Source organism: Protopterus annectens, chromosome 13.part0, assembly GCF_019279795.1.
Source record: "Protopterus annectens isolate FY-2018-M chromosome 13.part0, PAN1.0, whole genome shotgun sequence".
Taxonomy (NCBI): domain Eukaryota; kingdom Metazoa; phylum Chordata; order Ceratodontiformes; family Protopteridae; genus Protopterus; species Protopterus annectens.
This window is the reverse complement of record NC_056747.1, coordinates 801,277,360-801,292,871: the sequence shown is the minus strand read 5'-3', so window position 1 is coordinate 801,292,871 and position 15,512 is coordinate 801,277,360. Positions and strand designations below refer to the sequence as shown.

Below are 15,512 nucleotides of genomic sequence, written 5' to 3'. Positions count from 1 at the left end.
GGGTGAATTAAGTAGCTCTCCCAATGGGCAGTAGTGATTAAGTTTTGGTTGTCATAGCTCTCCGGAATACCTCTGATTAATATATTGTTTCTCCGACTTCTTGCCTCTAAATCTGTTATTTTCATTTGTAAATCTGATAAAGCTGTTGATTTGGCACTAGAGATCTTCAGTGAGAGTTTGATTTAAAATCTCATTTGACTGTGTTTTTTGTTCAGAAGCGGTGCCCACTCTTTCTGGGCAAATCTGAGTGACAGATTTATCAATGGTTGAGAGCTGTTCGAAAGAAAAGTTTTGTATAGCTGCATGCAAGGGGTTGTAAAGGCCTGTTTTAATTCATCCATGTGAAAGCCAGTATCCTCACTAGTGCTGAGTGGAATTTTGTTAAGTTCCATCTGTTGTTTGTTGGTTTTTGCCTTTGAAAGGTTCTCCTTTTCTGGTGAAAAAATTGCCGAAGATTTAGCTTTTGTGGTCTGTATCTCCATTGTAGTAGAGTCAATTGAAGGTTTTAGCTGCCTAGCCATGTGGTCTTCAGAGTGCAGCAGCAAGGTTAGGCCTTATAGATCACAGACAGTGTAAAACTTTAAGGTAAGGTAGAAGAGATATAGTTGATTAATTTGGCCTCTACTTAACAGCTGATAATATTGAATAGTTTGGGTTTTGATGCTGAAAAGAATTCCTTTAATCCAATGGACGTCCCGAAGCTCTGAGAGGTATAAATCTAAGATAAGATTAAATTCAGTAGGGAGCTCAGTTTAGATGCAGTTCACCAGGCGTCCACCATTTTGGAATCTCAGAATTCTCTGTGAACATATGCTTGCAGTAAACACAATTCCCACATTTGAATGTAGTTTGTTTCAAATTTCATACCTTAAAAAATTCATTGGGTTGCTCCTTATAACATAACATCTGTTTCAAAGTGTTCTTCCTTTTGTACCCAAAAGCTGGTGGATACCCTACTATTTCCTTTAATGCCGGAACATCCCTTAAAATTGTCCATAATGTTGCCTAATAATATTTTTACTGCTTCAGTGTTCCTGTTATAGGTGTAAGTAGCTTATATACCTTATATTATTTACTTGCGGTCCTGCACTAACTCTATCCTGTCTCACACTACCAAAATAGGGCTGAAGCCCTCTGCTTAATCTTTGCTGTTGTATGCTCCTATTAGAAACATGGATTTCAGATTCTGGGTAACCCCTATTTAAAAAGTCACAGACCACAACATCCAATTGTTCGGACATCCTATCATGTACAGTATTTAGTCTAACTATCCGTTGCATCTGATTTTTTATTATATTTCTAAACATAAATGGAGGGTGCATGCTATTACGATGCAAGTAACTGTTACACTTAACCTCCTTTCTGTATAGTTCTGTATACACTGTACCCTGCTCATCCTTCTTTAATTTTACATCAAGGAACGTAATCTGTTCCTTAGATACATCATGTCTGAATCTTAGAAAAGTAGTAGTTCCATTAACATAATATAAACTGTTCAAATTCATCTCGATTACCTTCCCACACAACAAAAAGATCATCGACAAATCTATTATAAATTAATGCACTTCAAAGGATTAGTCAAAGATGTAACACATCTTTCTTCCCACATGTACGATGCAATATTACATTGGTATTTAGCTGCCAGTAGTTGCCCATTGCTACTCCTCTTTCTTGATAATACAGACGAAAGTGTCAACAAATAAAATATTTGATGTTAAAACAATTTTATTAGGTGTCACACAATAGTCTGATCTTCTCAGTATCATAGTCTGAAAAACCTCTCCAAGAATATTCTGACACATTCAACACCATATATATGTGAGGTATTGATGTAAACAATGAATCAACATCCATTGTCTGCCATATGGGAACTAATAATAGGAAGTTATCCACTTGACCATTCGTATAACTGTTTTAAAAAGGTGTTGGTGTCTTTTAAAATAGTTTCTCTTTTCTCTAATACAAGTCTTAAATTTTTCTCTAGAAACTTAGACAGGGGTTCTGTAACCCACCCACGAGCAGACACAAACGGTCTCATGGGTGGGTTAGTCTGATCTTTGTGCAGCTTAGGTATCCCATAAATAACAGGTATTTTTGGATTTTATACAAATGAAGATCACAGTGATGTTCTTTATCATCAAGCTTACCACTATCATGGAAAACATTCAATGCTTCCTTTTAATTTGAAACATAGCGATTACTTTTCCAATTCTCCCTTGTAATGTTACTATATTCATCCCCTTGCAACATAAGCTTAATTTTTTCCATATAAAAATCTTTACTCATTACAGCAATGCCTCACCCTTTATCTGCATTTTTTATTACAAGGTCTGAATTATTTATCAAAGAGTAAATAGCAGCATTCTCTTCCTTATTTAATTTGTAAAATGTGGGTACATTATTCTTTATATATAAATTATATATGTCTTGTTCTACCATCTTTTCAAAAACTTGCAAGTGGACATTATTAAATGGCACAAAGGTAGTACTTCGTCTTGAACCATTAGCTACATAATAACCAGCATCAGCATTGGAAAAACATGTTTTCAAACATAAGTTACATATAAAATATTTAACCTCAGTCAATGTTTCTGAAATGTCTGATACTGCAGATGATACAAATGACAAGTCTTTGTTAAGCACAGATAGCTCTGCTTGTGTAAGTGCATGTGAGGATAAGTTAAATACCATATTTACTTGGTTAATTGGTTCCTCATAAAGGGACACCTGCAGGAATCCTCATTCATCACTCTGCTCGCTAGACTCTGCATCTTCATTCTTGGATTAGGCATGGGCAGGGGTTGATTGAGGAGAAGTGGAAAATCCACTGGATCCAAAGCGTTCATGCATACAGCATCCACGCATGCTGGTATATCTTGCTTCAATCCTCCTCCCTGTGATGGTGTCTTTGTCATCCACCCAGCTGGTGAGTTAAACTCATCCCTATCTGCAACGGATTCTCCTGCAGCTATAAATGTTGATACAGAACCCATGACGTCAACCGGTAACTCGTCTGTAGCAAGCTGCCCTGTTACACCACTCTGCAAACCAATTCCGGTGTTAGGTATCCCTTCTTCTTCTGGCGCTAGTGCCACTTCTGGCATTATTTCCACTGTTAACCGACTATTAGCAGATGAGCTAGCAGAAAATTCTCCTCGTTCAGTTTGCTGTAGCAAGGGCGGTTCTTGCCATAGGGGCGGTTCTACATTGTTCAAACGCATATGCTAATTGGTCTCTACTCTCTACTTTGACCAAAGACATTCCCCTTTTCAAAGTCTAGAGATCTCTTTGTAACTTTTTGAGCATACTTTGATGGCTTATAAACATTTACAATGGCAACAGCTTTTGTTTGAAGCCTATTTGAAGTATAAGGTCATGCCAAGGGGCCTCCGTATATTAAAAATGCCATCTTACAGGGATAAATACCCTGATTTATTACGGAGATGGCAACTGATAAACTTAAGCTTCTCATTTAACTACATGGAACTCATGAACGCTTATTTTTTGCCTATGGAACAAGGATGCTGCTCCAAAGCTGAAGATCTTTATAATAATTTAGTGTCATGTGGTGATTTTACTGAGTATGGCATGCTTTTTAAGTGAATCTTTCAGCAGGCTAGCAGCTTTTGAGAAGAAATTGGCTGCTGGCAAGAAGAAAAAGTTGTAAAGAGATCTCGTAGACTTTGAAAAGGGGAATATCCTTGTTTGGCCGAAGGAGAGAGTAGAGACCAATCAGCATGTGCATTTGAATGATGTAGAACCACCCCTGTTGCAAGAACCTCCCTTGCTACAACAAACTGAATGAGGAGAATTTTCTGCTAGCTTGTCTATTAATAGTCGGTTAACAGTGGAAATAATGCCAGAAGTGGCACTAGTGCTGTAAGAAGAAGGGATACCTAACACCAGAATTGGTTTCCAGAGGGGTGTAACAGGGTGGCTTGCTAAAGACGAGTTACCAGTTGATGTCATGGCTTCTGTGTCAACATTTACAGCTGCAGGAGAAGCTGTTGTGGATAGGGATGAGTTTAACTCACCAGTTGGGTAGATGATAAAGACACCATCACAGGGAGGTGGATTGAAGCGAGATATACCAGCGTGCATGGATGCTGTATGCATGAACGATTTGGATCCAGTGGATTTTCCGCTTCTCCTTAATCAACCCCTACCCATGCTGAATCCAAGAACAAAGATGCAGAGTCTAGCAAGCAGAGTGATGAATGAGGATTCCAGCAGGTGTCCCTTTATGAGGAACCAATTAACCAAGTAAATATGGTATTTAACTTATCCTGACATGTACTTACACAGGCAGAGCCATCTGTGCTTAACAAAGGCTTGTCATTTGTATCATCTGCAGTATCAGACATTTCAGAAACATTGACTGAGGTTAAATGTTTTATACTTAATTTATGTTTGAAAACAGTTTTCCCATTGCTGATGCTGGTTATTATGTAGCTAATGGTTTAAGATGAAGTAGTACCTTTGTGCCATTTAATAATGTCCACTTGCAAGTTTTTGAAAAGATGGCAGAACAAGACATATATAATTTATATATGAAGAATAATGTACCGACATTTTGCAATTTAGCAAAGGAAGAGAGTGATGCTATTCACTCTTTGGTAAATAATTCAGACCTTGTAATAAAAAAAATGCAGATAAAGGGGGAGGCATTGCTGTAATGAGTAAAGCTTTTAATATGGAAAAAATGAAGCTTATGTTGCAAGGGGATGAATATAGTAACATTACAAGGAGTGAAAGTAATCGCTTATGTCTCAAATTAAAGGAAGCATTGAATGTTTTCCATGATAGTGGTAAGCTTGATGATAGAACTTTGACTATTTGCTTGCAGAAAATCCAAAAATACCTGTTATTTATGGGATACCTAAGCTGAACAAAGATCAGACTAACTCACCCATGAGGCTGATTGTGTCTGCTCGTGGGTGGGTTACAGAACCCCTGTCTAAGTTTCTAGAGAAAAATTTAAGACCTGTATTAGAGAAAAGAGAAACTATTTTAAAAGACACCAACACCTTTTTAAAGCAGTTATACAAATGGTCAAGTGGACAACTTCCTATTAGTTCCCATATGGTGACAATGGATGTTGATTCATTGTTTACATCAATACCTCACATATATGGTGTTGAATGTGTCAGAATATTCTTGGAGAGGTTTTCAGACTATGATACTGAGAAGATCAGACTATTGTGTGACCTACTAAAAATGGTTTTAACATCAAATATTTTTATTTTTGACACTCGTCTGTATTATCAAGAAAGAGGAGTAGCAATGGGAACAGCAGCTGCAAATACCAATGCGAATATTGTCATGTACATGTGGGAAGAAACATGTGTTGTCTTTGACTAATCCTTTTAAGAAGTGCATTAATTTTTATAAAAGATCTGTCGATGATCTTTTTGTTGTGTGGGAAGGTAATTGAGATGAATTTAAACAGTTTATATGATATGTTAATGGAACTTCTACTTTTCTAAGATTCAGAAATGATATATCTAAGGAACAGATTACGTTCCTTGATGTAAAATTAAAGAAGGATGAGCAGGGTACAGTGTATACAGAACTATATAGAAAGTAGGTTAAGTGTAATAGTTACTTGCATCGTAATAGTATGCACCCTCCATTTATGTTTAGAAATATAATAAAAAATCAGATGCAACGAGTAGTTAGACTAAATACTGTACATGATAGGATGTCCAAACAATTGGATGTTGTGGTCTCTGACTTTTTAAATAGGGGTTACCCAGAGTCTGAAGTCCGTGTTGCTAATAGGAGCATACAACAGCAAAGACAAATGAGGCTTCAGCCCTATTTTGGTAGTGTGAGTCAGGATAGAGTTAGTGCAGGACCGCAACACCTGGTCTTAATGACAGTTATAGTTTAAAGCCTTATTTAAATATGCTGCATCAGAAGGTGTAATTAGAGTCATGTGACTTTTTAAAATTTATTTAAGTTATGTTGTTTAATTGATAGTATTTATTTTGCCTGAAGAAGCCTTGAAGGTGAAAGTGTTTACTTGCGAACTTGAACTTGGATTAAATATTTGTTGTTTCAGAGTGTTTCCAGTCTTCTTTTTCTTTTTGGATTTGATTTTGTGACTATGAACTGGTTAACTGCCTCACAGCTGTTTTTTTAAATACATATAGCTATAGATATTGGTATATATGTATTTGAGACTGCATAGAGATAGATGTTCATGGGAGAGAGATATTGACAGACAGATATGTATATGTATATGTCTGTATATATATATATATATATATATATATATATATATATATATATATATATATATATAGACATATCTATACATAGGTCATTTTGATGAAGGGGCAATGGAATCATGCTCATTTTAACTAAGTGTCTGGGCATGTCCAGTGGGACTATTAGTACTTATAAAGTGACTTCAGGCAACACCTACCTGTACTCCAGTCCGGGATTTTATGTGTTACAGGCCCTGACATCTGTCCCCATTTCCGTAGCACTGCACTTCACTTAAAATATCCATGGCATTCCCTAGCTGTCTGCTGTACTTAATTTGTGACTGGGGTTCATAATGTCACCCACACACAGACTGACAGTCTCTAAAAACACCAACATAATAACACCTCACATACAAAAGATGTGACTACTTCAAGATTAGAACCATCAACACTAACACCCACACTAACTTCCCTAGTCCACTGAGCCACACAGTCTGCCAGATTGAGAAAAGTTATTCATCACACAATCAACTGCATAAATATGTACATTGTTATTCTTGCTTTATGTGTGACATACAATGTGTGATCATGTTGTGTGTTGCAGTCCTGACATTGCCGGGTCTGCTGATATACCATTGCTGACTTACTGTTAAAGCAGCTATATGGAAACGCTGCTGTGTTGGGGGTGGGGGAACACCAGCACATGATCTGCTGGGATAGGCAGTAGTCCAAATATCATGTGACCCCCCCTCCCCACTATTTAACATCACTCTTGAGTGATGTAGTGAATATTTCAACTATGAGGCCTACTGATTATTAGGGAACACATACTGTTAGACTGGGCATCTGTAGTCCCATGTGGATGTTATTTCTGTCCAATTAGTCCACTATATTTCCTTGTATAAATGCAGCAGATCCATACACATGATACCATATTATAGTAATCCTTACAAGTAGTGTGTAGGTTAGGGATTTAACTTGCGAATGCAGCAGTTGATAGAATTGTAGTCCAGGACTGACTCTGTCTGATGCAAGCAGTACACAGCCAATACTTGGAGAGATACAGGTTGTTTGTGTTGCCTGGCATCAACAATTTTACTTTATGTATGTGAGTAGGAGTAAAGGGTCAGTCCCAAGGACCCTAGATTGTCAATGAAAGTGCTATGTCTTGTCTCTTAACCAAATCCAGGGTGTACTGGGCATGCCTACGTCTGCCTATAGGGACATCATCAGGGGGTTCCTCTTCCGAGTCCTACTGTGACTGTGGCTGTGGTGACCTAGGCAGTGGTGGGGGGCTGTGTATCCCTTCCCTTTGCTGATCCTGCTGTAGCTGTTTCCGCAGGATCATATTGTATAGTATGGCACATACTGTGAATATATGTGCATATGTGGCTGGAGTACTGTAGGGCTCCAACACTTAAATCGAGGCACCGAAACCATGGTTTTAGAAGCCCAAACACACACTCTATGATGTTCCTAGTTTGTGCGTGTGCCTCATTATGGAATCCTTCTGTGGATGTGTGCATTACTGATGGGTGTCATCATCCACGGTTGCAGTGTGTAGCCGGCATCCCCAAATAAATGGCTATGCAGAATGCCCCCCCTAGCAAACATCTGGTACAGCTGTGATGCATGCCTGATATGGGAGTCATGATAACTGCTAGGGCTGCCAGCACACACATTCATGATACTACCCTGGGCATTGCACATGACTTGGCAGTTAATGGAGTGGTACTCTTTGCAGTTGATGTAGATTCTACCTTCCTCACTGGGTGATGCCTTGATGTGTACATGAGTCCAATCTATGGCTCCCAGTACCTCAAGGTAGTGTGCTACATAGTAGAAGTGTTGCATATTGCTGACCCTCACCTCAGGAGTGAGGGAAATAGATATGTGCCCACTGGCATGTGGTAGCATGGCGTCCAGGAACTGATGGAGTACCCTGGATGTTGATGCCTATGACACCCACATTATGTCCCCAGTTGGTCTTTGGAAAGTCTCTGCAGCTAGTATCCTAAGGGCTACACATATCTTTGTTTTCACTGGGATGGGTTCCCCCTGTTGAATCTGGGTCTGAGTTGAGGGTGGCAGTGCTCAGTGAGTTCTTGTAGTATGTTCCTTTCTACCTTGTAGAGCTCTACAGTCTTCAGCTCAAGTAACTCCTGGAAGATTACCCTGGGCCTGAACACTCTTCTCACAACAGGTTACTCAAATTCAGTCTTCCTTAGATAGACTTCAATTCCCAGAAGTCTTTGCAATTTGCTCTCAAAGAATTACAATGATGAACCAGGGAATGGATAATACTGTTAGACAGAAAAGACCGTTCAGCAGAGGGATGGACTTAATACAGTAAACTGTGAAGAAATTCCTTGTGGGCAGAGGCTTAACCCAGTAGAAGGCACTTCTACAAGTCTGGATATCGGGTTTAATAGAGAGTTCATTTTTTGCAACGATTCTGCACCCATCACTCCAGCACAAACTGGAACCTTTGACTTTCAGGAAAAGCTATGTAATTTTGAAAAGAATATGAGCAAGGTATGTGCTTTACAGTGCGATAATGTGTACCTGGCTGAAAGTATTAAACTTAAACGAGTCCTGAAGGGACTATGTATGTTTAAATTCCTGAATGGGGTTTCTATGGACAAGAAGAATTGGAAGAATTGTTGTGTGTTTGACTGGCATGGTCTTGAGTTAATTCAGTTTATTATTAGAATTAACAATAAGCACATTCAGAAGTTGTTTGAGAATATTAATGAGCTTAATTTGCAGATTTCCAATAATGTTATTTTTTCTAGTTTTGAGATCAGTATAATACTATTTTTGAAAGAATTGATGAACAGGTGAAATTGAATATGGTCAGAAAACAAAAGAAACTTTCACGAGATGCTTTGGATTATAATAACCATTCAGATTACCCTATTCCCAAGGCCTACTTCACATGGTATATGGAAACCCATACTGACAGAGAAAGGGAAGACAGGGGTGTTGTAGGTGGGAATAATAAGTGCCCTTATAGATACACTACTGCCTTTAATACCCACAACCATCCTAATAGTGATGACAATGTGGTAGCCCCTGATGATGAGCATCCAACATTGAAGAGATCAGAAAGGAATGGTAATAAAGTCCATTTTCATAACAATATTTTTTTACGCCAGCCACCACAGTCAGTTTGGAAGCAGTACCAGGGGCAGAAACAGCCATGGAGGAAAAACAGCAGGATCAAGTTCTAGCTGATGAAGGTATTATAGAGGCTTTTGGGGTTAAAATGTTAAGCTTTCAGGGATTTCATATTTTCAATTATAGTTCACAAGTAGTTGACCCTACTTATTTTTCCCTATTTAAGAAAGGGCTTAAATTTGTCCCGAGTTGTAGGTGTGAGATAGCTAAATTATTATTGGAACTTAAATTATACACTAGAAAATTAAACTTTAAGATTATGTTCCAGAATCAAGTTGAGAATAACCATGATAGATTTACTTTCAGGAGAAAAAGTACATTTAACCCACCACTGCATCCTTTCTTAGCCAACTACGAGAAAAACTGTGAGCACAAAATTCATAAAGCCTTCAACAGTCATCACAGGCATTTTTTTTTAACTTGAGTCAAGAGGAAACTAAACTATTACAAGAACTAAGGACGAACCCCAATATTAGAGTAATGAAACCTGATAAAGGAGGTGGAATGGTCATTATGGATAGCATGGATTATACAAGTTCAGTAGGAGAATTGTACATTATACTGATGCCTATGTAGTAGCTTCTATGAATGAGATTAATATAACTAAGAGGAAAGTAGGTAAAATGTTAGTGGATGCTTTATTTCAGGGGGTGATTAACAAATCCCTGTACAATTTTCTTAGGAATAAACATCCTATTATTTCTAATGTATTCAGTATCCCTAAAATCCATAAAAATATCGACACCCCACCGTTCAGATTACTTATCACACTCCATAATAGTCCCACTTATACTTTAGGTTTATTTATTGACAGGATTCTCAAGTTATTTTAGTACCTGTCTCTTATAAACTTAAGGACTCCTGGGACTTTCTTAAGAAAGTGAAAAATGAATATTACTCAGATACTTGTAGTTTTGCAACCATAGATGTAGTTGATCTCTTTACATCTATTCCCAATCAAGAGGGATTAGAATTTTTCACAATGCCTGTGTGAGCTTTCAAACTTAAGTAGTGATTTGGTGAATTTTGTAATTCTACTTATGGAATTTGTTCTTACAAACAATTTTTTTCTTTTGGTGGGGAATTTTTAAAACAGGTTAAAGGTGTAGCAATAGAAAGTTGCACCATTTTGCTAACCCTGTCATGTTCTCTTGGGAAAAGAAACATGTTTTTAATTCAGAATTCAATGAATATTGGTTCTTGTATTTACATTACCTGGACAAAGTTTTTATTTAATGGAAATAAATACCAGGGATGTAGAGATATTTCTAAATTATATGAATGAGATTTGTCCATTTTTAAGTTTACAGGCAGGACTTGTCCAGAGTTAATAGTATTGATTACCTGGATGGTATTTTTATAGTTAAGGACTTTACTAATCAGCTGTTTTAAGATCAAAGGGGTATTTTAAAGGAAGCCTACTTAATTCTAAATACTTTTTTAAGAATTACCCATTAGTAACCATCTCCACTGTATTAAGAAGCATTTAGTGAGGGTCAAATGATTAGGTGGCTCGTGTGTGTTCGAGCCAAGGGATGAGCTTTACAAATTAGAGGTGAATAAATTTAATTTCAAAATGTTTGATGAGAGGGGTTATCCTTCTGATATGGTCTGTAAACATGGTTAAAAGAAGTTCTTGAGAGATGGGGCTCCAAATTCAAACCCATTTTGCCATGGGTGATGTTGAGTTCAGTTCTTCTAGGAAATGTGTGTGTTGACCAATTTTGAATATTCTACAGTTTTACGAAAGTATGGTGGGTTTAGCAAGGATATTTAAAACCACATATTATATTAAGAACTGGGTTTTATTTCCAGAATTATTCAGATTTTATACAAAAAGCTGGGTGAAAAGTCATATTTTATATTTAGGTTGACACTAATTTAAAATACTTTTTTACATGAGCACCTCATGTAACAGATGGGGAATTGAACAATACGTACAAAATTGATGTGGTAGATGCATATATTCTAACAAGCTGGGAGGTTGTGCTGAGTAGGCAGTCCTCAACTGAGTTTACAGTATTAAATGCACATAGGGTGATTGGTAAAGGAGTTCAGGGGGAGTTTGGTCTCCACATTGTCTAAGTTTTGTCAGGGGTTGCCAAATAATTTTTTACATTTGCTAAAGGCAGGAAGAAAGGATTTTACATCCAAACATATATACAAAACATTTTATACTCCATCAAAGAGCATTTGAAATAGAATTTCAAAAGGTAATGCTTCATAAGAGCATACAACAGTTTGTTACAATTTAACTTTATTGATAGGGTTGCCTAAGGATACAGCTAATGGGGAGTTAGGGAGGAAATTTATTTGGCTATAGAAGAAGAAATTTTATTGGCAACTTAGAGCTGAATACCACTGTTTCCTGGTCTCAATGACAGTATAAACTTAATGCACCTTTTTTAAATATAGGGCTCTTAATATGTATTAGGTTTTGTATTAAATGATATAGTACTAGTCATTACTATAATGGACTAACTGGTTAAAGGGTAAGGTATATATACGGCGCTTTCAGAAAGCCTCTCTGTTTTCTTTGGGGTTTTTAACAGTATCTGTATTATTAATTCATATGAGAGATGCAACCATATAGCCAAACTGGAGCAAAGCTCTCTCAACTCAGTACCTGGCATAACCAGTCAGGAGGAGAAGGAAACCAAACTCACTACAATTCCAGTCTCACATAGACCTGCAGACAGCAAACCAAACACACCAATTACAGAAAACATACTGGGGCTCTAAATAAAGATCTACGAAGCAGCAGAGACACTCCAAAGCAGACACCCAAGCAGCCGCTACCCCAAAAACAAAGCCACATTGCAGCTTACATATCTCCACAAAGCCAGTGTGCCAAACAGTCACAGCCACTTAAGACTAAACAACACACCCTGATACACTTGTAATAGGTGATGCTATAAATCAGGCACGTCCAGCATTCAGCTCACCAGAGAGCTGAACAAAGGGAGAGAGAGGGTCACGGTGAGCAGCCTGTCGAGTAGCTAGGATCCGCCACATAAGCCACAAGCACTCAAGCACTCAAAGGCAAGTACAAATATGGCTCAGTCATTGTCCATGCTTGGTGTGAATTGACACTAGGAACTTGACCCTGCACCTCCCTAGACTTACATGAAAAAGAGAGGCCACATAAAAGGGAGCTCTCTGAGCGCCATGTAGCCCAGTGGTATCGCCCTGACCTTGCCCGGCCCGCATCTTACCCTCACCAAGAATGATGCCCACAATATGAGAACAAGATGATCAATTTCAACAATTGGTATATTGAGTACTGGGTAATTGTCCTATTCAAAAGGGGATCAATACCTATCTCCAATGGGATATTAATATACTCGAGCAAGCCACGATGCTTAACTAGGAGGGCCAGCTTGCTACCTGTCACCCCTGGGCTTTAGGATGTGGCAAAGGCTTTCTTACTACCCCTATAATTTGCGCTTTTGAAGGCAAGGTTCAAAGACAAACCCACACCTCCATAGGTATCACAAGGGATAAGAAAACTAAGGAATGTAATGCTACTCAATGCTGAAGTCTAAAACCTCAAGATGCGCCTCCCGAGAACTCTCCTTAGCATGGAGAACATGCGAGTATCTGTGCCAGTAACAGAAACCTGGTTCAGGGGCTCTGAGAGCACCCCAGCACTACCAGGTTATACCTCATACCATGCTTTTCAGCCCCAAAACTTGGACCCGAACCACAAAAGGAGGGGAGTATCGATATTCTCATCAAAGATACCCACACCTCCAGGTTGGTAAGCAAAGCCACGAAGCATCAGAGAGACTGTCGCCAGCGCAAACTAACGGTGGAAATTAAAACTGCCTTCAGTTTGCTAACTTCCTGCTGAACCACACCTCTGAAGCCGGGAACCCCGCTGGGCGCTTCCCTGGGGCACCGGAAAATATGAAGGTCTCTCCAAACACTCATTATATTGGGTGACTTCAACTTTTACTAACATAGACTACAGAGCATTACTCTAAGCTCCAACACCCTTTTCAGCCTAAGGTTCACTAGAATTTGCCATAAACTCAAGTGCTATGGAACTGACTACTTACCACTCCCACAAGGGGAAAACATACTGGACCTGAGTCACTCACCTCTTTGGGGACTCACTATGCTCCAAGGACTAAATTATTGTCCCATACTCACTGGTAGAATCAGACCATAAAAACTAATACTCACTGGATATTTTCACATCTGACCCCAGCCCCTGCCCAAGCGAAAACCACAGTAGAAAAAGAAACTTTCTCTAAAAACAAATTCCCACACTCCTCAAAACTGAGGTGGAGGTCCAGCCCAAGACCCGGGCCTGTGGAAAATACATTTGAACCATGACCGGAGAATCAACTATAAACGCATTCTATGAACACCTTCAGGAATGCATGGATCATCGCTTGATCCCTTATAAAAGCTTAAGACCCAATCCTCTCAAAGGCAGGACGTCACACTGTCTGGTGGACTAACCATAAACAAACTGCCAATAGAAGGAGGAAGCTACTAAAATGATAGAGGCAAAATCCCAAAGGAAGGCATCACTGAGGTCAGTATGTAGCAAAAACTACGGGCACACCGTGTATAAGAACATCTAGTCAAACAGAGAGAAAAAAAATTGCACAGGGACACTAAGGATAATCACAAGTTCTTTTGATTTATGTTAAGGTCCTAAGATTGGTAATTCCCAGATATGCTCAGAATTAGTCCAAAATGACAAAAAATACACGAACCACAGGACGCATTACCCAACATCCTAGCTGACAGGTTCAGCGCAAGGCTTCTCCCCCTCCCCACCAAAAGGGCAAATATCTATCCTCAGCGAAGTTGCTTACTTACGACATAGCAGATGCTCCAGGTAAGAGCAGCCCTCTCCAAAGCAAAAAACACCACGGCATCAATGGGACGGATGGTGTCCTGGAGCTCAAATCCTACATGAACTTTCCAAAAAGAGCTAAGCCCAAACATAAAACTACTGTGTTCAATCCTAGCCTTACTACAGGATATGTGCCCAAAGAGTGGCGTACAGCAACCAGTGGTCCCTCTCCATAAGTGCTGGCAGTGCCTCTGGATCCTGGAAACTATTGCCCCCATAAGCCTGAGCTAGCTTGGTCTGCAAAAGCTATGGAAAAGGATCATCATGGACATCATAAATAAAGATGGCTGGGGACCTACCTGAAACACTGGATCCTAGCAGATTCCCAGCTTTGTTCCAGAGGCAGATCCTGCCTGCTGCAAACTGTGGTTGATTTCTTCGACGATCACCGGAAGGCCATTGGCGAGGGGAAGGTGAATTCACACAGGTCACCCTTACCTGGACCTGCATAAAAGCCTTCAATACAATACCCCACTTTCGGAGCATTATAGATAAGCTCACCAGCTTAAATATAAACCCTATACCCACTGAATGATGGATTGCAAACCCCCTGGCTCAAGGACAGAACCCACATGGTTAGAATTGCTTGGAGCCATGTCAGACTCCAAACCAGTTACAGAGGTGGTGTTCCCTGAGGACCGGGCTCAGTCCTGGGACCTCTCTTGTTCAGTATATATTTCTCGGAGGTACAGGCCAACACAGAAGGACTGTGGCTGACCAAGATTCGCCAGATAGACTGCAAACTAGCTGCCATAATCGACTCTCCCAGCCGACTTTAAGCATCCTCAAAAGGGCCTCATGAAACAGACAACTGGTGCCAAGAACCACATGCAGCACTCCAAGCTGATAATCTCAAAAAGTGTATAGTCATCATCATACTTGTGGCGAAACAAAGTGCCAGAAGAATTGCCACCTACATAGGTGGTAATCCAGCCATAGATACAGAAGAAGTAATTGGTGGGGAACCATAGTTGGTATGCAATTTCTCATTTGACAACCCGCGTGGCCCAAAGTGGTTGAAAAACATTTTATATAGCCCACCTAATCATGAAGGTTCCACATCTATGATCCAGGGGAGGTCATTGTGCTATAACTCTTTACTCATCCCTCAATCCAAGGCGCATTTAGGTGTTAAATGCCCACAGGATGTACCTTACCAAGACACCTGCAGCAACTGGAAGAAGAGACCCCAAAGAGTACCTCATCAAAAGAGGTACCCTGTTCAGAGGCAACTGGCCTGACGATAA

At 39.4% G+C, this 15,512-nt stretch overlaps 1 protein-coding gene across 1 annotated transcript in view; it reads right to left on the bottom strand.

Moving 5' to 3' along the window:
- CLTC (clathrin heavy chain) overlaps nucleotides 1-15,512 on the bottom strand; it is a 2,794,584-nt gene that overhangs the window by 649,004 nt on the left and 2,130,068 nt on the right. The window contains exon 28 of the mRNA XM_044054892.1: nucleotides 2,553-2,577. Coding sequence (XP_043910827.1) covers nucleotides 2,553-2,577 — 25 coding nt within the window. The remainder of the gene's footprint in view (nucleotides 1-2,552; nucleotides 2,578-15,512) is intronic.